General features: G+C 50.1%; 1 protein-coding gene across 2 annotated transcripts in view; it reads left to right on the top strand.

Annotated features, from left to right (window-relative positions):
* The window catches only part of DYSF (dysferlin), a 191,918-nt gene that overhangs the window by 96,213 nt on the left and 73,361 nt on the right, over positions 1 to 22,344 (top strand). For both annotated transcript variants that reach the window (XM_054990484.1, XM_054990483.1), the window contains 4 exons: positions 8,781 to 8,874; positions 11,207 to 11,284; positions 18,935 to 19,116; positions 20,812 to 20,952. In XM_054990484.1, coding sequence (XP_054846459.1) covers positions 8,781 to 8,874; positions 11,207 to 11,284; positions 18,935 to 19,116; positions 20,812 to 20,952 — 495 coding nt within the window. The remainder of the gene's footprint in view (positions 1 to 8,780; positions 8,875 to 11,206; positions 11,285 to 18,934; positions 19,117 to 20,811; positions 20,953 to 22,344) is intronic.

Raw genomic sequence — 22,344 nt, 5'->3', positions numbered from 1 at the left:
TTTGGCTAATTTGATGTTAAGATTTCTATTTCGGGGTAACTCTGTATATACCAGAGAAATTTACTCCCAGAGGTTCAAGAACAGCTTTAAATATGGGGGGGGTGGTGGTATGAGGCAGGCATGAAGATCTTGCCTGCAGACTGTTTCAGCCTTAGGATGTTAATGGAGGGAGATCATTGGAACATAAAGCTGGAAGGTACCCCCAAGGGTCATCTAGTCCAGCCCACTGCACAATGCAGGAAATTCCCAGCTATCTCTCCCCCTCACCTCCCCCAGTGACCCCTGCTCTATGCCCACAGGAAAGCAAAAACCCTCCAGGATCCCTGACATGCAGATATGCGACCTGCGCCCAGTTCTGCTTCTTTGGCTATTTAATGAGACGTGCCCGGGGGAAAGGCTTTTACTCAGGGTTGCTTTGTGCCAAGGGCCAGAGACAAACTAGCCTTGTCAACTTTAAAGGTTTCACTCCTTGTGCTGTAAAAGAACAAAATTTTATTTCATCTCATAATTAGTAAAATTTCAGAAGTCTATGATGATGGGGCTAGATAAGAACCTTAAAGATAAAGAAGTCTCTCTGGGGACCAAGATCAAGAGAATCCAAACTATGGCATTCCCCACTGCCATGTATGGATGTGAAAGTTGGACGGTAGAGAAAGCTGACAGGAAGAAAATGGATTCCTTTGAAATGTGGTGCTGGAGGAGAGTTTTGCGGATACCACGGACAGCCAGAAAGACAAATAAGTGGGTACAAGATCCAATCAAGCCGGAATTCTCCCTGGAAGCTAAAATGACAAAACTGAGGCTATCGTACTTTGGCCACATCATGAGAAGACAAGACTCTTTGGAATAGTCAATAATGCTGGGAAGAGCAGAAGGCAATTGGAAAAGAGGAAGACCTAAAACAAGATGGCTTGACTCAGTAAAAGTGACATCCTTCAGTCTGCAGGATCTGAGCAAGTCTGTTAATGATAGGTCATTTTGGAGGTCTTTCATTCGTAGGGTCTCCATAGGTCAGAGACTACTTGATGGCATAACACACACACACATGAATGATGATGATGGGGGGAATGAACGCCCCCCAGGCAATGCAACCTCTTTTCTACTCGCTCTCAGCACCCTGTATGAATTGAATTGTTGTCCATCTCCAGCCGCGATCTCAGGAGCCTCGGTGGCACCTTGGGGAATGGAAGTGCAGAGTAGTTAGCCCTGGCTGGTGGTTCTTCGTTGCTTGGTGTGTGTCAATTTCATTTTCCGCACATTGAGCTCTTGGGCCACGCGTGTGCAGTGTGCATACCTGAGCAGGTGACTTGCCTCCACCCTGGCTTTTGGAGCGGGCCTCATGGCACAACGCTGACGCTGAAGACCTGCAACCCAGCTCCGAATTCTTCAGTGCAGTAGGTCACCCAGGATCGTATCCAGACACCTCATCACTTGGAATTGCTGGGTTCCTTCTCTGTGGTTCCTTGGCTATTTGCTGAGTACTTCTTGAAATGATTCTGCCAGATGTTACAGTTTCTGGAGGCTTGCCTTTCCTAGTGCTTCAGGGCTTTCTTTTGAAAGAGCAGCTTGACCTCAGAGGCCAGGCCTGCATTCTGAGTTTGTGTCTCATTCCTAATCATGCCGAGAGAGAGGGAGGGAGGGAGGGAGGGAGGGAGGGCTGCCGGCATCTCCCACAAGGGGCTTCTTTGCGGTGCTTGATTCCCAAAGGATCTGGCGCCCTGCATGTGCCTTTCTCTCCTTGCCAAGGAGCTGCGCTCTGCTGCAAAGTGTGTGGCAAACCCTTTCCTTGGACCATAATAAGCTGTGCTTATTCAGAACCTGAGCTGCTTGCTCAGACTTTGAATCAAACCGATCAATTTGATTACTTAAAAAAAATTATAATAGTTATTATTACTCACCAATGAATTAAGATTAAAAGTCCCGCCTCTGATTGCTTATCAGCTTGGGTTGTCAGGTCCAGGTTGGGAAATTCCTGGAGATTTGGGGGGTGGAGCCTGGAGAGGGCGGGGTTTGGGGAGGGGAGGGGCCTCATAATGGCATAATGCCAGAGAGTCCGTCCTCCAAAGCAGCCATTTTCTCCAGGGGAACTGATCTCTGTCACTTGGAGATCAGTTGTAATTCTGGGAGATCTCCAGCCACCACCTGGAGGCTGGCAACTCTATTAATTGGCTCACATCTTAGGTCCTTCAAACAGACCTCACAGTAGGGTTCCCAGGTGCCTGCTGGTGGCGGGCACACTCCTGGGGGTTTGCCACCTTGCCCATCGACCCGCCAGTGGTCAATGGGAGGTGGCAAGCTCCCAGAGGTTGGCGGGGCACGCATCTGGGCAGCACGGTGCACTGTTGTGCATTGCAGTGGCCTGATTTGGGTCTGAATTGGGCCACTGTGGTGTGCAGCAGCACTTCTCCTCTCTGCAGCTGCCCGATCCAGACCGAATTGGCCCGATCCGGTTCTGGGCCTGAATTGGTCTGCCCCCTGCAGAGCGTGGGAGTGCTCCCAGGGCGTCACGTATCCTGCATGATGATGTCACTTCCTGGAAGTGACATCATTGCGCAGGCCAAGAGTGTGCATGTGTGCTTTGCTGAGCTGGGCTGAGCAAGGTCCATCCCTCCAGAGGCACATTACTCGGTATAAGGCCTGGGCCTAGTTGTTAGCACTGCAGGAAGGGCTCGGGATGACGAGTCCAGCCTGGAAGATTCCTGGAAATTTGGGGTTGGTACCTGGGGAGGGTGGAGTTTTAGGGGAGGAGGCTCAGCAGAAATGTGATTTCATATTGTTCAGCTTCCAAAGTTGCCATTTCCTCCAGTTGTAATTCCAGGAGCGCCCCAGGCCTCATCTTGGGGCCCTACCTAGAGGCAGGGTGTTGCTCGGTTCTCCCATCTCAAAACTGGGGGGCAGGGCGCCCAGGGGCCAGGGGGCAAAGCGTCCCTCTGGTGATTACACCATGCCAGGCACAACCCAGAAGTGACAGGTCACAACAGGGCCAATTTTAAAAAATTGGCCTGAAATGCTTCTGGGTCATGCTAGAAACGATGCCGTCAATGGGGGGCATGGGCACATGCGTGTGCTGTGTGAGCTTCCCTCCTGGCCAGTCTCCTAGGGTTGCCAGCTCCAAGTTGGAAAATTCCTGGAGGTTTGGGGGGCTGGGGGTGAAGCCTGGAGAAGACAAGATTTGGGGAGGGAAAGGATCTCCACATGGTATAATTCCATAGTGTCCGCCCTCGAAAGCATCAGTTTTCTCCTGGTGAACTAATCTCTGGAGATCAGTTGTAATTCTGGGAGATCTCCAGCCACCACCTGGAGGCTGGCAACCCAATTGTCTCCCCTGTTCTTGGATCCCCCACTGGCCTGGTGAGCAGTGGGGGCGGGCAGCAGCTGGCAGGGGCTGGTGATCCCCTGCCACAGTGAAGGGCGTGGCAACCCTGCCTAGAGGTCAGCTGAGGGGAAGAGCGGATGCTGTGTCCTGAGGTAACCCTCAAACCCGGATCCCAGTGGGGCAGGTGGGGAGAAGCTACTGGGAGCTTTGTTTCAGGTTTCCCTGTGCTGGCTGAAGCAGACTGGGCAGAAGTCTTGCATCTGCCTTTCACTTCAAAGCATGAGAATTTAGGAACGAAACCAGAACGTATGCAAACGTGTGGCCGTGGTTTTACATTCTCTGTGTGCCCAGCAGTAGGGAAGCCAGTTCGGAGTTCAGCTGGTGCTGAGAAATCCGCCTGAGTCCCTGAGTTACTCCTCCGGTCTACTTTCCTAACTCAGTCAGTTCCACATACATTGATGCAGCCACGGTAAGCCAGGAAGCATCTTCAAGAGCAGTAGCAAAGAAGGGAAGGCCTGGCACCTAGAAACTCCTCCAGATCACTCCTGCTGTGTGCGGTCTGGTGTGTGCAAGAAATACATCTCTGTTCATAAGTTACGGTTGTACAACACGTGTACAGTGCTTTCCATGGTCACAGGTCCAGAGGAGTTAGCCGTGTTAGTCTGTACTAGCAAAATGGTAAAGAGTCCAGTAGCATCTTCTTATACCATCCATGCATCTGACGAAGAGAGCTGTGGCTCTCAAAAGCTTATGCTACCATAAAGTTGGTTAGTCTTTAAGGTGCTACTGGACTTTTTACTGTTTACTATTTTACATGTACAGTGTGCACAGTTTTTTCTGCATTCCGTTATTCTCATGGGACATTCGACACATGCTTGAAACCCAGCATGTATGCAGGTTCTGATCCCTGTAAAGCGAAAGTGTGTCGACCCCCTTTTTTTTCACAAACAACTGTACGCGTGTGCATGCGGGATGCCTGTGTATTCACTGAAATGGGAGTCAGGCTTATGGGCACTTGTCTTGGATGTCTTCTTACTGCTGTTTTGCAGTCTGCTCCAGTCTTTCTTTAGTGCCGGGACCGGGACTTTTAGTGTCCCGCCCCCCCCGCCCCCCCCCGGCCATTGACAAGGCAGGTCTGTGTCTGTCAGGGTGACATCAGAGACGGCTTGATGTGACGGCCAGTGAGCAATGACTGTCCGAGCATGGATTTGTCCCAGGGGTGCCAGGTCCACGGCCTCCACCGGCCACTCCCCCCACTTCTGCTTACGTGGCCTGCAGAGGAGAAAGGCATCGGGAAACTGGGGAGGCAGCCCTGAGGCATAGGAGTAAAGTGCGCACATGTCCACTTGCATGACCTCAAAATGACGTCATTTTCCGGCAACACAGGAACATATGCATACTCCACACACTTGGGAATAAATACCCACTGCCCTTCTATCCCCCACTGCCCCACTTCGCCTAGTTTGCCCTATGGCAACTCCGATTTGTCCTGAGAGTCCATGAACTCAGGTTTTATCAGCTTCAGCACTTGGAATTCAGGTTGAAGCAGCAGAGAGGAGCTGTGGAAAAGCTGGGGCAGCTGGGGTGTGGGAGGTAGACAGAAGAACGTACAGGCCTATTTTGCCAAAGCATGGCATGTTTGCTTTTGCTCGGCAGAGACTCCCCCCAAAGCTTCTAAGCTCAGCACCCACACCCGTTGCTTTTGGAAAGCTGTATAAACGGGCCGTAGAAATCATAGTTGAACAGTTCAGCTGTCTCTGGGTCTTCCTTCAAGCAAATGCAGCCAGGTTTGGGGACACCCAAGCAGGATACAAAGAGGGGGAGAAGGAGGGGGTAACGGAAACTTTGGAGACTGGTTTTAAAACATCCACATGACCTAATTATCTTAAATGGATGGCGCTGCAAACTCCGAGGTTTCCTGCGCAGCAATATGGAGGTAATTACTATTCCTGATGTGGCCTCTCTGGAGGACGCTCTAGACCACCTGAGATCCTGACGTGTTCACCGAACCAGGCAGGCCCCCCAGGTGTCTGGAATATGCATCCCTGATGATGTTTCCAAGCCATCTCCAGACACTGGATAATTGGAAAAATTGAAAGAGGTTCCACGTTAATCCAGGAAGCACCACCTCCTTGGGTCTGCTTTTAGCCTAGTTGCTGCACTAAAGAGGCGGCAGCAGCCCCTGGTATCAAGCAGTGTGTCTGTCTGTTCGGGCAGCTGTTGGTTTTGCCCATGTGCAGGGTGGCACCTGCAGAAGGCCCCGCACAGACAGGTGTGAAGCTGCCGTGGCGGAGCATAGGGAGAGAGGCAGTCCTGTAGCCACGAGGGACCAAGACCACAAAGGGCTCCGTTTATGATAGCCGATAACCCAAATTGAGCCTGGGTAGCCGATGGAGTGAGCGTAGAATGAAATATGCATGTTCCCCCTAGCACTTGCCATCGGCCAGAAGAAAATCATCTGCGTGAGGGCTTTAAGAATCCTTGCCATTCAAGGTCAGAAAACCTGGGCCGTTTTTGCATGTCTTTAAAATAGCAGATACTCACAGAAGGCTGCCTGCTGGCTTCCTTGCGTGATTTTTGATGCCATCCGTTTACAAATCAGAGGCCGGCAGCCACAAGAGCGCCATCATCATGGTGTGAGGGGCGTGTGAAAACTGCCTTTATTTTGTCAAACCTTTTTAATATTAACAACAACATTCGATTTATATACCGCCCTTCAAGATGACTAAACACCAACTCAGAGTGGTGTACAAAGTATGTTGTTATTATCTCCACAACAATAATCACCTTGTGAAGTGGGTGAGGCTGAGAAACCTCCATGAGAGCTGTGATTCACCTAAGGTCACCCAGCTGGCTTCAGGCGGAGGAGTGGGGAATCCAACCCGGTTCTCCAGATTAGAGTCCTGCCGTTCTTAAGTGACTGCCCCAAGGTCACCCAGCTGGCTTCAGGCGGAGGAGTGGGGAATCAAACCCGGTTCTCCAGATTAGAGTCCCGCCATTCTTAAGTGACTGACCCAAGGTCACCCAGCTGGCTTCAGGCGGAGGAGTGGGGAATCCAACCCAGTTCTCCAGATTAGAGTCCCGCCATTCTTAAGTGACTGCCCCAAGGTCACCCAGCTGGCTTCAGGCGGAGGAGTGGGGAATCAAACCCGGTTCTCCAGATTAGAGTCCCGCCATTCTTAAGTGACTGACCCAAGGTCACCCAGCTGGCTTCAGGCGGAGGAGTGGGGAATCCAACCCAGTTCTCCAGATTAGAGTCCTGCCATTCTTAAGTGACTGACCCAAGGTCCCCCAGCTGGCTTCAAACGGAGGAGTGGGGAATCAAACCTTGCTCTCCAGATTAGAGTCCTGCTGCTCTTAAGTGACTGACCCAAGGTCACCCAGCTGGCTTCAAGCGGAGGAGTGGGGAATCAAACCTTGCTCTCCAGATTAGAGCCCTGCTGCTCTTAAGTGACTGCCCCAAGGTCACCCAGCTGGCTTCAAGTGGAGGAGTGGGGAATCAAACCTGGCTCTCCAGATTAGAGTCCTGCCACTCTTAAGTGACTGACCCAAGGTCCCCCAGCTGGCTTCAAGCAGAGGAGTGGGGAATCAAACCTTGCTCTCCAGATTAGAGCCCTGCTGCTCTTAAGTGACTGACCCAAGGTCACCCAGCTGGCTTCAAGCAGAGGAGTGGGGAATCAAACCTTGCTCTCCAGATTAGAGTCCTGCTGCTCTTAAGTGACTGCCCCAAGGTCACCCAGCTGGCTTCAAGCGGAGGAGTGGGGAATCAAACCTTGCTCTCCAGATTAGAGCCCTGCTGCTCTTAAGTGACTGACCCAAGGTCACCCAGCTGGCTTCAAGCGGAGGAGTGGGGAATCAAACCCGGTTCTCCATATTAGAGTCCTGCCACTCTTAAGTGACTGACCCAAGGTCACCCAGCTGGCTTCAAGCGGAGGAGTGGGGAATCAAACCCGGTTCTCCATATTAGAGTCCTGCCACTCTTAAGTGACTGACCCAAGGTCACCCAGCTGGCTTCAAGCGGAGGAGTGGGGAATCAAACCCGGTTCTCCAGATTAGAGTCCTGCACTCTTAACCACGACACCAAACTGGCTCTCTTTTAAAATGCTCCTGCTCTGTTGAGAACAAAGATTCAGTGGCATCATTTAATGACAGGTGCCAAGGGGGATTTATTGGAAATTCATCTGGGAAGGGAATGCCACTTAGGGGTTGAGCATCTGCACGGCATGCAGAAGGACCCAGGTTCAATCCCCAGCTTCTCCAGTTGAAACAATCAGGAAGCAGGTGACGTGAAAGACCTCCCCCTGAGACCCTGGGGAGCCACGGCCTGTCTGAGTAGACATTGGGCAACATTGTCCTTGATGGACCAAGGGCCGGATTCAGTGTTAGGCAGCTTATAGTGTGTCCGTGTGTCCGTTTTGCTTCTGATTCTTCCCAGGGTGCTGCTTTTCCTTTTGTGTTCCTCTAAATCAATTGTCTACAAATTCCCAATTAATTGATGCTGCTGTTTGGCTAGTGTCTATTAGAATTTAAAAAAAAAAACCAAAGGGGAAGTTGACATCATTGCCTTTAAAATATTGCTCTCTGATCAAGCAATGCTGCAGGAGCTTGGCTTGGACCCTGCTGGTAATGGCATCGGATGGAGGGGTGTGTGTGTACCTTGCTTGGGGGTGGCAAAACACCTTGAACTCGCCCCAAACTGACCTGTCCCTCACCATTGGTCCATCAGCGCAGTGGCCGGTGGTGAGGACAGGTCCTTGAGAGAAGACGCTGTCTTTTTCTGGGGAAAGCTTCAGAAATGCAGGAAGACAGGATATATTATTATTATCATTATTTAATTATATTATTATTATTATTAACAACAACAAAAAGAACTTTTGATTTATATACCGCCCTTCAGGACAACTTAATGCCCACCCAGAGTGGTTTACAAAGTATGTTATTATTATCCCCACAACAAAATACCCTGTGAGGCGGGTAGGGCTGAGAGAGCTCCAGAGAACTGTGACTAGCCCAAGGTCACCCAGCTGGCTTCAAGTGGAGGTGTGGGGAATCAAACCGAGCTCTCCAGATTAGAGTCCCGTGCTCTTAACCACTACACCAAACTGGTATTTTTTAATAACATTTGATTTATGTACCGCCCTTCAAGATGATTCAACAGGATGACTCAGAGCAGTTTACAAAGTGTGTTATTATTATCCTCATGACAATCACCCTGTGAGGTGGGTGGGACCGAGAGAGCTCTGAGAGAGCTGTGACTGACCTGAGATTACCCATCTGTTTCAAGCGGAGGAGTAGGGAATCAAACCCGACTCTCCAGATTAAACTCCTGCCACTCTTAACCACTCCATCAAACTAGCAAGCGAGACCTGCAAAGCATTTGGCACTGTGGGGCTGTCTTTGTGCGATGCTAGGCAGAAAACGATGACTGTTAAGACGGCCCAAGCTCAAAAGGTTTCTCCTCCAGGGCGGAGTGACAGAAGACAAGAGCGATGACGGCAAATCCGTATCAACACTCAGCTTTGGTGTGAATCGGCCAACCATTTCCTGCATATTTGACTGTAAGTTACTCCCAGCTGGGAACCTGCCTTTTCTTCTCTTCTCAGGAACACTGAATGGCCCTGGAGAGGGACCAGCTGAGGGCCAGGAGGGTATGGTGGACGGAGCACCAGGGTTGAATGAGGACAGTAGTGGAGAGTGCCATCAAGTCACAGGTGACTTACGGCGACCCCTGGTGGGGTTTTCATGGCAAGAAACTATCAGAGGTGGTTTGCCATTGCCTGCCTCTGCAACCCTGGTCATCGTTGGAGGTCTCTTGTTCACTTATTAACCAAGGCTGACCCTGCTTAGCCTCTGAGATCTGATGAGATTAGGCTCACCTGGGCTATCCAGGTCAGGATGAATGAGGAGAGGCCTGGGTTTCAATTTCTGGATGGCCATGAGTGAGCTCTTGGCCTTATCCTGCCTCTCTGGTTTGCTGTGAGGCTAAAATGGGGGTGGTGGGAGGGAACCCCATATATGCTGCCTTGAGCTCTTTAGAGGAAGGCTGAATTGGATGAAAATGGGTGGGTGCGTGTCCGAATCTGATGTGTGAAGTCTTCTTAAAAATTTGTGACCGCAACAATCCTTACTATGGCATGTTGGCGGGCACCTCTTCAAGTAGCACACAGTTAAAGCATAATAGTAAAGAGTCCAGTAGCACCTTTAAGACTCACCAACTTTATTGTAGCATAAGCTTTCGAGAACCACAGCTCTCTTCATCAGATGCAACTTTATTGTAGCATAAGCTTTTGAGAACCACAGCTCTCTTCATCAGATGCAACCTGACGGTTGCATCTGATGAAGGGAGCTGTGGCTCTCAAAAGCTTATGCTACAATAAAGTTGGTTTGTCTTAAAGGTGCTACTGGACTCTTTACTATTTTGCGACTATAGACTAACACGGCCGACTCCTCTGAATCTGTGACAGTTAAAGGAGCCATTTGATGGCTGGTGAGAAATCTAGCTGCTGCGGAGCCATATCCTTGAAGCTGGATGTGCCCCAGTCAGGTGTAAAGTGGGTCTGGTGGCTGGTCCACGTTTTAGAAAGCAGCTCCGAATCCTCTTCCCGTCCCTGCTTTTTACCTCTGTGTAGCCTCACCCCCAAACTGGGGCTGAGGAGTGCCCGGAGAGGAGGAAGGCATTTCAGGAAGACAACAGCAGGTGGGAGATGGCCCCCCCTTCCCCCATTTTTGCCCTTTACGTGCCTGGGCCTGCCACTGTCCTGACGTGTATGGTCAGCCCAGCAGAGAGCTGTCCAGGCGGCGCATCTGTCTTTGGCCGTGCGTGCCATCTCCTGTGAAGGAGAAAAGGCCATTTTAAAAAATGGAATGACAAACAGACCAGATTAACCCCACAAGCTTTGCCTCCCAGCCTCCGCACCCTCCACCCCCAGTGAAGTGTGTCTGTCTCCAGGCTCCCCCTCCACATACACTGTGGTATAAGGTGCTGGCTCTGATGCGCAGACCTTTCAAAGGGGCATCTGCGTGGGACCTCTGCTGCTCTCGTGCTTGAGCAAGATGCTCAGAAAAATGGACCTGGGACGCCAAGGGAACCTCTAGCTGCCTGCAGGTGCGAGAGGGACCTGGTTGAAGCTCAGCTCAGAGTGCAGGTGGCTCAGGCACAGCAAAAAGCCCTCCCGGAGTTGTCAACTTCCAGGCAGAGCCTGGAAATCTCCCACAATTAACAGCTGGTCTCCAGATGGCAGAGATGAGTCCCCCGGGAAAGCATGGCTGCTTTGAAAGGTGGACTTCATGGCATTATCCCCTGCTGAGGTCCCTTTCTTCCCCAAGCCCCACCCTCCCCAGGGCCAAGCCCCAGAATTGCCAGGAACTTCCCAACCTGGATTTGGCAATTGTAAGCCCTCTCTTGTTGATTGTCCCCACTGTTTGGCATTTAGAGGTATACTGCCTCTGTTCATGGAGGGTTCATTGAGCTAGCATGGCAATTAGCCATTGTTAGAGCCCACATTTTCCAGGAATTTGTCAATTTTTTTTAACAAAAAAAATCTTCTAAGCCAGTGACCCATCACCATATCTTGTGGCGAAGAGTTCCATAAGTTGACTATTTGTGCTGTGTACAGAAATAGAATGCCATTCTAAGAATTGGGTCCTTCCATATTCCCAGCTTAGGACTTGAAGGTTGGTTGGTTGGGGGATCCAAGGGGGAGCCTTTTCTTCTGCCACCCCCACCCCCACCCCCGCCTGTGGAATATCCGTAGCTGAGCAGCCTTGTGGACTGGTGTAAAGATTTGCCTGCTGTGTGGGGCCTTCTTCAGTTTCAACTAGGGAGCAACTAAGCTCTTATTTGGAAGCCCGGCTGTTAGGTGGGTTTCTCCGTTGTTTCTCTTGTTGCAGATGGGAACCGGTACCACCTGCGTTGCTACATCTATCAAGCAAGGGATCTAATTGCCATGGATAAAGACAGCTTTTCAGGTAAGCCTGCAAAGGCGGCTGCCTGTGGCCGTTTGCCCGTTCGCTGCCATAGGCACCCCAGCCTCCAGTGCAGCATTACTGTCCTTGGGCTCCAGTTTAACCAGGGGGGCGTCGCTGTTCTCCCCACAAGTGCAGCTGCCAGGAGGTTCTGCCACGGAAGTCAGATGAGTGGAGCCAGATCTCCGCAAAGCATGCCAAGCGGTGCAGGCCGCCCGTGACTTTGCTTTGCCTGGTTGCCAAGCAAGGGGCTGCCTTGGGGGGGGGACATGGAGGGAGGGTCTCCATTCCCCTTTGCAGTTTGAACTTCCGACTGTGAGGACTGGAGTGGACTGAAAATCCCGCTCTTCTCCTTCCCCAACTGGACAGGCCCAGGACCTGCAGAGGGGCTCCCTGTTCACTGCCTGGCACCCTGTTGGGAAACTGTTTTGTTTGGAACTGGTTGTTCCAAAGAGGGAGGGAGAATGGAGGTCCTGGATAGCCCTCTCTTTGCCTCTGGGGCTCTGGGGCCAGGGCTCAGCCTGTTTGTTTGTTTGTTTCGATTTCTGTTCCGCCCTCCCCACATTAGCAGGCTCAGGGCGGGTTACATTTATGCACATTAAAAATTTACACTTAAGAACACAATAGATACACTATAAATATTTAAAATACAAATACAGCACAATGCTAGATTAATTCAGTTTAACCATGCCCACTGTCACTAAAGTTTCTTTGGAGGTGGATGTTTTGATAGGGAGGGCTCCGCTCTACCGTACTCGGCCAGCCGGGGCCCGACCCAGCCTCAACCAAACGCCTGGCGGAACAGCTCCGTCTTACAGGCCCGGCGGAACGATAGCAGACCCTGCCAGGCCCTGGTCTCAGTAGACTGGCAGGCTGCATTCCTAGAGGCAGAATCAGTGCCTGCAGCCTGTCCGTTGTCTGGTCAACGGTACAGTGCACTCTGCTTGCTCAGGTAATCCGCTGTCTTCCGCTCTGATCTACTGACCTTGGGGATCTCCTGCTGGAAGGCAAACCTACCAGCTCTGGTTTGAGTTATGAACATCCAGGGCTGCTGCCTGGTGTTAACAATGAGAGAAAAACCCCACAGATCGCTCTACGTGGGGCGGCCCTTGGAGACTACCTGGGAGCTTCAGCTGGTATAGAATGCTGTTGCTAGAATACTGACTGGAGTGGGTCACAGGGACCATATCGCTCACGTCTCGTTCCATCTACACTGACTCCCAATTCGTTTCGGGGCCCAATTCAAAGTGCAGGAATTGACCTTTAAAGTCCTGTACAGGTTGAGACCGGCATATCTTAAGGATTGTGGCGGTGGAGAGTGCCCTCAAGTCATAGCTGACTTACGGCAACCCCTAGTGGGGTTCTCGTGGCAAGAGGCTATCAGAGGTGGTTTGCTGTTGCCCGTCTCTGCATAGCAACCCTGGCCTTCGTTGGAGGTCTCCCCAGGTCAACCCTGCTTAGCTTCTGAGATCTGATGGGATCAGGCTCACCTGGGCTATCCAGGTCAAGGGATTTTAAGGATTGCCTTCTCCCTTATGAAGCTACCTGTTCACTCTGGTCACCTTCAGAGACCCTGCTTTGGGTGCCCCCTACCAACTGAAGAAAAGGCCTTCTCAGTTGTGGCACCGAAACTTTAGAACCTCCTTCCCAGGGAGATTCGCCTGTCCACCTCGATTGTTTCAAACCAAAGAACCAGGGGCGCCTATACCCACAGAACAAGCTACAATAACCAACCCAAAGGGAAGGCAATATAATCAAAAAGACAGGTTAGTATCAAATTATATATAATATTAATTGTATTTAAAGTGCAAGGTGCAAAGTGAAACATTCAATTCAATAATATATACAATACAATTCACAATGACCAAAGTCGGCTATAATAGCCACAAATAGACCAAATAGTTAATAATCAGTCCAACTGGTGTGGATAAGTTGTTATTTTGCATCCTCCAAGTTGAAGGGAAATAGAGCCGTCCTTCCAAAGAGCCTACGGGTCTACGCCAGCTTCCTTATCAATCCCCGTTTCCCTGTTAGTTTGCAATCCCCTGTTAGTTTGCAACAGAATGGCATGATTGTAGTCCGGTGGCACCTTAGAGACCAACAAGATTTTCAGGGTGTGAACTTTCAAGAGTCCAAGCTTACACCCTGGAAGTCTTGTTGGTCTCTAAGGTGCCACGATGCCGATCCTACAGGTTTTTTTAAAGATCGATTTATTTATTTAAACCATAAACAGTAAACATAAAAGATAAGAAAAAAACAACAACAATCTAAAAACCAAACTAACAGTAAACATGAAAGAACAAACAGGGAAAGCAACTAAGAAGAAGAAGATACAAAAAAAGAAAAATAGAAAAAAATATTAAACTACAAGCTAGGTTCCAAATTTCTCCGCAACAAATATGTATCGTTTTCAGAGTCTTACTTATTTTAAGTTAAAAATAAGAGCCTTCTTTTTTCTATTGTTCATTTTTCTTAATCCTTAAATCTACATATCATCAAATCATTGTTATCTATTTCATGTAAAAAGTCTATAAATGTTTTCCATTCAACCAAAAATGTAGATAATGTCCTTTCTCTATAATCAGTGAAGTCAGTTTTGCCATCGATAAAAATTCCAAAACCTTTATCCACCTTTCTTCCATTGTAGGCAATACTGGAGTTTTCCATTTTTGTGCATACAGTAGTTTTGCTGCCGTGATCATATATAAAAATAAAGTTCCAATCCTACAGTTTTTTTAAAAAAGCTCTTTTTAAAAGCTCTAAAATTGGTAACATTTATTCCCAATAATTCTGGGCAATTTGTGAAAATGTGCACATTTAGCCGGGTGTTTAGCTGTGTTCTTGAAAGGTGATGGACTGCAACCGCCTATTTGCATGAGTCCAGAGACCGTGGGCCAAACCAGATGTGATGCTGACTGTTCCATGAATGGGCTCCCCTGAGTGGGCTTTTCTTTTAAAAAGCAGGCACGTGATGTGTGCCTGCTGTTTGTTTTTTTCCTGAAAGCTCACCGAGAAACTAATTCATGAAATGTCAGCGTTCCAGTCTTCTTAGAATGGGAAACAAAACTTTTTTCTTTCTCATTTCCTTTTAAAGCATGTGCTTAGACCTCTCAGTAAGGTGGCAAATTGTAAGCAAGTGTGCCTTATGGCTTCCAACCTGGGACACTGCACAAGAACAATACGTTGTATGCACAAAGTTGTGGATGGTAGTGTTCCCAGACGTTCATCAGGTCGGAGATGCCGCCGTTGCTCTGTGAAGAAAATAGTTTGCAGATTCTTTCCTAACTCTGGGCATAGAGTGTTTGCAAAGCTTGGCAGAGCAGCAAGAGGAATTCGAGCCCTGAGGTCAAGTCACTGAGCCATTTACACTGTAACAGGGTCAGACACTGAGATTGGGGCAATCCTGCCTCTGAAGTGCAAGAGCTTTGTTCGCACTTTATGAGGCACGTTTGTTGCATTCAAGGTAGTGGTATGGGGGGGGGGGGGAGGTTGCTTCTTTTCAAGCGGATTGGCCATCAACCCAAGCCTTTGCATCTTTGGAGATCTGAAACCCCCTTCTGAGCTGTCTAGGATGTTGTAGCCATTTTAAAGTAATTTTGAAATGTCAAGAGGCTTCAGTCTTGATCAGGTCTGTGGCATGGAGCTCTTGATTCCCCCCGTGTGCCTTTTCAAATGCCAAAAAAGATGTGAGGGGGGCACCTCTTGCAGCTGTTTGGCGCTTGAAAATGTACCAAGGAGCGGAGTGGTGAGAGTGCCAAGCCCTAATGGCATTTTAAAATTACATTAAAACGGTGATGGTCTCCTTGTGGCAGCCACGAGAACACGTCGTATCTTGTTTGGCCTTAAGTGTCCCATTTCTCAAAAGGGCCATCTTCATTCTTGTCACCTCATCCAAACCCTGCCAAGCATGAGAGCACCCACACAGATTCTGCCCTCCCTTGAATATAGTCAAGCAGGGCGTTTTTTCTGGGGAAAGAGGTGGTGGAACTCAGTGGGTTGCCCCCGGAGAAAATGGTCACATGGCTGGTGGCCCCGCCCCCTGATCTCCAGACAGAGGGGAGTTGAGATTGCCTTCCATGCTGCTGAGCGGCGCGGAGGGTAATCTCAACTCCCCTCTGTCTGGAGATCAGGGGGCGGGGCCACCAGCCATGTGACCATTTTCAAGAGGTTCCGGAACTCTGCTGAAAAAAAGCCCTGTAGTCAAGAGTCCAGTAGCACCTTTAAGACTAGCCAACTTTATTGTAGCATAAGCTTTCAAGAACCACAGTTCTCTTTGTCAAATGCTTCTGTGGTTCTCAAAATCTTATGCTTCAATAAAGTTGATTAGTCTTAAAGGTGCTACTGGACTCTTTACTGTTTTGCAACTACAGACTAATATGGCTAATGCCTCTGGATCTATGCTCCATGCATCTGACGAAGAGAGCTGTGGTTCTCGAAAGCTTATGCCACAGAAAAGTTGGTTAGTCTTAAGGGTGCTACTGGGCTCTCTAATATTTTGCAACTACAGACTAACACGGCTCACTCCTCGGGATCTATGCCCTCCCTTCAGGCTCTCAGGGCTGCTGCACAGCTGATTACTGGGCCGGAAACCCTCTAGTGAGGGCAGAGGGCGAGGAAGGCTTTGTTTGTACCAAACTCCAACTCTGGGGAACGGGGAGAGGGACTCAGGTGGCTTGGAGATGCAGATCTCCCAATAGTTCCCGGGCAGTGCAGCAGCCAAGAGGAGCTGCTCTGAGAGGCCACCTTGCCTCTGGCGCTACTTCCATTGCAGTCGAAGGGGCATGGCCTTTCCAAGGCAGGTCCCAAAGGCTTCTTTGGCCCAGCAGAGGAAGGAATCTTTCTTTCCTTGGCCAAGCCGGTGTTTCTTACGTCTTCCTTCCCACGAGAGGGAGTGGAAGGCTGCAGTTGTAGCAACCCCCGCAGGGGATCTTGGTGAATGGGAAGAGCCTTGTGAGGAGGGAGCAGCAAACCCCTGCTGGCAACTTCTTCGCATCCGGGGCCTGGAGGCCGTAATCTAAATGCTCCAGCAGCTAATCACACGTAGGGTTGCCAACTGCAACGTGGGGTTTGGAGATCTCCCTACAAGAGAGGACAGTTCCTTGGGGGAAGCGGCAACTCCGGACGAGGCAGGCTGTGCGGCATCCCCTCGCCACTGAGCTCCTGCCTTCCTCTGGCACTGCCCCCAAATCTCCAGGAATTTTCCAAGCTGGAGTTGGCAACCCAAATTCCATGTGGCCTCCTTTCCCAGCTTTCGGAGCCCGTTGCTCCAGGGGGGTGGGTGAGCCAGTCTTGGGTCTCCTCTGCACATCGTGCTCTGCGTCCTCCCAGCAATGGTCCGAGGCGAGTCCAGAAATTCTGAACAAACCAACCAAGTGGAACGAAGCGTTTTCAGGCAGCGATGAACGTAAATGAGGGGGGAAATTGCCTGAGTCGCTTTAATCTCTCTCTGGCAATGACACCTCTGTCCTAGCTCTAGGAGACTGGGTGGAAGTCGTCATGGGTGTGGCTTGTTTTCTCTAGCTCTCCAAGTCCTCCGTGTGCCCTTCCTGAGATGAACTCACGCCATGTTTGTTCTGTTTCTGGATTCCATCAGCTGGGAAGCTTTTTTGCTCCTGATCCTACAGCGGGGTCAAGCAAATGTTCTCCTGCCTCCCCTGTAGGCAGCAAGATCTGTTCTCTCCCCTGCTTCCGCTTCGTGTCTGTTCTTTCACCTCTTCCTCTCTTTTGCCCTGAATCCAAACCATCTCCAAGAAGAGTGATCTCACCCCTCCTGATTGGCCAGGCCAAATGGGAGTTGCTTTCTTTGGGTGGACGTCAGCCAATGACAACAGAAGCGAGAGACATATACTGTGTGGAATTGTGATTTGCCATCGGCTGAACAAAGCATAAAGGGGAGTTTGAAGGAGGCCTTTTGCGGTTATAAAAATAAAACCTTGTGTGGATACAAAGCTGAAACAAAGGGGCTTTTTGAAGGCCTTGAAATTCTGTTTATGGCAGTGCATTCAACCTTCCTGTTATTTGGAATAAAAAAAAACCAACAGCCAAGCGTGAGATGTTCTTCCTAGCAGGAGGTCTGCCTGTTGTAGATCGTATCGCAAACAGCCTGGCTCATTAAAAATCGACATTGGCGGGGATGCCAGGTTGGGGCGGTGGGTGGTGAAAGACGTACAGAGGTCTGCTGCGTGGCACAGACTGGCCAGCAAGCTGGCATGCCTCCCTCCAGCCAGCAAGCCCAAGAGCACGTTTCCAACCACACACTGTGGCGCAACCAGCACTTTGGCTTGAGCACTTATGCTGCTCACTCCTCATATGCCGAAAGAATGATGCCATTTTTTCAGATGGTGTGCTCTGGAGCACTTCTGGCATGAACTGGGCAGCTCTCATATGGCTGGACTCAGAGAAGGCCAAACTTTTTTCAGGATGCTGTGGTCAGTTCTTAGATCATCAGAAAGAAGCAAAGCATCCAAGAACTGGGAGAGTCCTTTCCAGGAGGGACTTTTCTTGTTCTCCTTCAACGTGTCCTGAAAAAAAGGTCGGCCTGTATGCACCAGACCTGGGGAAGGTCTCCTGTTTGAGGGTGAGGCCCGGGGCGTGAGGGTATGCCTGAGGAGACTGCTGGCCATAGTTGGCTTTGCCAGTCTTACCTAGGTTATAGGACTGTGTCGTAAGAAATAGCTCAGAGGGACAGGGACTATATGCTGTGCTATTGGATACTGTCTGTGCAGGCAGATATGTGCCACTAGGGAGTTTCCACATGGCTTAACATGCCGTGTAAATCAGTTGCGAGTAGTTTCAGAAAGATTTCATCTCTATGCTCGACTTAGGCTTATTTTCAAATTCTCTGCTACTGTACCTTATTGTATCGTTTTCACTGAATGTCCTAACTGTTGTTCAGTAAACGTCCTAGCTGTTGGTTGTGTTGTATTTCCCTTGCACCTTGTCATCTGCCTTGGATCTCAGTAAAAAAGGAGGACAATAAATAAATAAAGTAAAATAATACAATAAATTGACCACAGAGCGAATTTAGGATGGGGGGCAATGCATTGGGAACCTGTGCAGCCAGCAGGGAGCCTGAAGTGGGGCTCCATATGACCCCTGGGTGCTGCTTCACCTGGGTTCCCTGGACCAGATCTGCGCCCTGTGAAAGAGGAAGTGCTCCGGTGATGCACGTATATCTGTTGTGTTAGTTGAGGATATTGGCAGGGAGGTACGCCTGGGTGTGCAAAAGAGAATAGTCCTTGGGGGTTCTCTGTTTCCCTATTATTGTTGTTGTTGTTGTTAATAATAATCATAATTTAATTTATAGCCCACCCTCCCCACAAGCGGTCTCAGGGTGGGTTACAAGTTAATAATACAAAAATAGACATTTAATGACATTAAAACCAGTCATCAAAATATATACAATCAGAATCCAAGATGGCAGCCTCTTCCACTCTTTCCCAAGCAAAATATAAACAAAGGGGGAGAGGGGCGCAAACTGGTGTTGCGCTGTGACTTCACAGATGAGGGGGCAGATGATTATATTCTTAGAAATCTCTCCCTACCAGTCTCAAGTCAAGGGGGGGGGGGCTGGTCAAGGGCAGCCAAAGCAGAGACTCTCCACCAGTCTTTCTGCTGAGCTGCTCTGTTTGAATGACTTCTCTTGGTCCACAGATCCCTACGCCATCGTCTCCTTCCTCCACCAGAGCCAAAAGACGGTGGTTGCAAAGAACACTCTGAACCCCACCTGGGACCAGACTCTCATCTTCTATGAGATCGAAATCTTTGGGGATCCCCTGGGCATTGACAGCTCCCCTCCCTACGTGGTGGTTGAAATCTATGACCATGACACCTATGTAAGTATGCCACCTCCAGGCACGCAGGTAAAAAGGATGGCTGATCCTTGTGGATGGTGGTCCCCAAGATTAATATTTAATAGTTCAATGAAATCCGTAAGACCTCTGTGCATGTATCAGTAGAAAAGAGCAAGAGTCCAGTAGCACCTAGAAGACTCACAAAATGTGTGGTAGGGTAGGAGCGTTCATGAGTCCCAGCTCACTTCTTCAGATATGGTTAGAATGTGAATCCAGTTGCTGGCCTAAAAGTAGCCGTTCTCCTGCAGAGGAATTTCTAAGGGAGGTTAGAGAGAGAGGCTGCTGAATTGCAACTGATAATGAAGCTCAAGACAATGCATCCACCTGGACTGAATCCAGACCTAGGCTTCCTGTCTCATTGCCAATGCTGATTTCTCCACATCCACCACTCCTCTGCATACCCCACCCTATCCAATCCCGGCGCTATTGTCATTCACTGGCTATTGTCATTTACCTGCTATTGTCATTCGGCATCTGAAATCACTCCACTCTCCAAGAAATGGCGGATGGACTCGCATTCTAGCTGTATGTGAAGAAGTGAGCTGGGACTCATGAACGTTCCTACCCTCCCACAAATTTTGTGAGTCTTCTAGGTGCTACTAGACTCTTGCTCTTTTCTACTGAGACAGACTAACACCCATCTTGATCTATCTGTGCATGGATGTATGTGTATGGGTGTGTGCGTATGTATATAATCTCTCTAACAAACACACAGGCAATATTATGTGCATTTGGGCCCAATTCATACCCTGTGCAGCTCCCATTCATTCCCATGGGGATTTGTCCAGAAGGACGCCCGGCAGGAAATGAGCGCCGTTCCTTCACTCATCCGAACTCCCATTCCTTTTGATTACAATGACAAGAGTAAGGAACAGGGACTTTTGCGGATAGTTTTTTCCTCTCGGTTTGGAAATGAATACAGATTCCAGTTGTTTGTTTGGATAACATCATCAAGGTGCTTTGCAGAATAAGAAAGAAAAGAAAAGAAAAGGTACCTGCCCCAATCAGCTTACATTCTGCAGGCTGGATGAGAAGAAATGCTGGGAGCTGGATGACTGGAGCTCCCCGTGGTTTGTAAAATTCAGTTATGAGTGGTTTGGAGGCCTGATTTTGATCTGGGCCAGGGCACAAAGGGAGCAGGGTTTCAGCCTTTGCCCCTCTCCCGCACACACCATTTTCCTAATCAGAAACAGCCTCAGGTAGCCACTCATTGCTCCTGTGGGGAAACATTTAGGTACTGAATTTCCATTCCCCCCTGGGAGCTCCAATCACCAGACTTTAGGACTTGGCTCCTAAAACCCATCCATGGGGTGGCCAGCAGGGAAAGAAGCTAACGACTTCCTTGTGTGATCAACAAGGCTCTTTCTGGAAGAGGGCAGCATGGAAGCGCGCTTCTGGGGGGAGTGTTCCAGGAGTGAAAGACGGTTGTGTCTTGAGTCCTGGGCCCACGGCAGAGGAGAGAAGGAAGGACGTATTATTTCCGTGTTTGGTGACTTTTACGGGCTCTGCTTTATTTGATTTAGTTTTTATTGTATTTGATTATCATCTTGTTTGTTGCTTTGCTTATCCTGATGTGGAGCTCAATAAGTGGAAAACTGATTTCATGGCGACGCAAGGAGCCAAATGTCCTGAGATGGGGGTCTCTCTCTCTCTCTCTCTCTCTCTCTCTCTCTCCAGGGTGCCGATGAATTCATGGGCCGCTGTATCTGCCGGCCGAGCCTGGAACGCCTGCCACGGCTGTCCTGGTATCCCATCACCAGGGGCAACCGGAATGCAGGGGAGCTGCTGGCCGCATTTGAGCTCATCCAGAGGGAGAAGGTGAGCCGGTGGAGGGCGTGCAGAAGGGGGTGGGGGAAGGGTGCCACGCTGACCAAGGGGGCTGACGGTGGGTCTTCAGGGGTGCAGACCAGGAAAAGTCTCCCGCATTGCCCAGTGTGTGAGAGCCTCAACTGGAAATAGGCTTCAGCCGGCAAAGCAGGCAGTTGGTCGCTGAGTCTGAATCATCTCACATCTGCTGGAAATAGGGTTGCCAACTCCAGGTTAGGAAATACCTGTAGATTCGGGGGTGGGGTCTGGGGAGGGCAGAGTTTGGGGAACGGAGGGGGCTCAGCAGATATGAAATGCCGCAGAATCTGCCCTCCAAAGTTATCATTTTCGCCAGGGGAATTGATCCCTGTCGCTTGGAGAAACAACTGATTACAAAATTCCAGGTCTCCAGGCCTCACCTGGGGAGTGGTGACCCCAGCTGGGAGGGCCAGATCACAATTCCTCGAGATGGAGAAAACCTTCCCTCCGCTGATTTCTCCTCTCTCGTACGCCCGGAGTAGAGTGCAGAGCTTGCTTTGCACTTTGGCTGCTGCCCCTCTGCCATGGTCAGGTTTAGGAGAGGGAGAAATGAATGAAAAAACATGGGAAGGAGCGGCTTCCAGAGGAAACAGGAACCCTTTTGGCTGACTTCCACCTTCCCCCGTGATGTATAGGTGGGAGGTGGTGTGGCAGCCCCTGGGTCTCTTCCCATTAGGGTGATGTCTCCATTAGCAGGCTGGGGGGGGGGAAACTGGGAGGGGGTGGGTGTGGGTGGGGATGGATCCCTGCACAGCTCCGTGTCAGGCAGCAGGGAGGGGCTGAGCTGGAGGGAGGCGCGCTCTGAGTCCTTGTGGTGGAAGGGGGAGGCTGCTATGTCTGTGGGCAGTCTGTGCCAGCTGGCACATGTGATTTGTTGATGTTGGCAGGGGTCAGGAACGGTGCCTGGCTGGAAAAGGCAACTCTGGTCTGGTCTTTACAGCAAGAAGGAAACGGCTGGCAGCTGGGCCGGTTTTGACATCTTGGCGGCGGTGGGGGGGTGGGGGATTAAGTTGCAGCAAACAGTCCCACTGGCTGAGCAGACAACAGTAGCATACTATGCCAGCCCTAGACGGCGAGCATTCGATGTGGCTGCAAGGTTTCTGAGCATGAGCAAAATCTGGCATTTGTTGCCATGTAAGAATCTGAGCCCGGAATATTTAGAGCAAGTTTCTAGCCATTAGATGGAGAAGACATTTGGAAAGCACAAGCAATTCCAGGCAGAAGCACAGAAGGGTGCATGGTGCGCCGCCCGGGAAGCCCTGGCCTTGCATTTTAGCAGCTCGCAGACAGATGTTTACGGCCGAGTGTATTAATTGCGAGGAGGGAGGAGGGAGAGGCTGCGCAGACCTTCCAGCGGCCAGGGCC

Source organism: Eublepharis macularius, chromosome 10, assembly GCF_028583425.1.
Source record: "Eublepharis macularius isolate TG4126 chromosome 10, MPM_Emac_v1.0, whole genome shotgun sequence".
Classification (NCBI taxonomy): domain Eukaryota; kingdom Metazoa; phylum Chordata; class Lepidosauria; order Squamata; family Eublepharidae; genus Eublepharis; species Eublepharis macularius.
The sequence above is the reverse complement of the archived record's forward strand: the minus strand, read 5'-3'. Positions and strand labels throughout refer to the sequence as shown.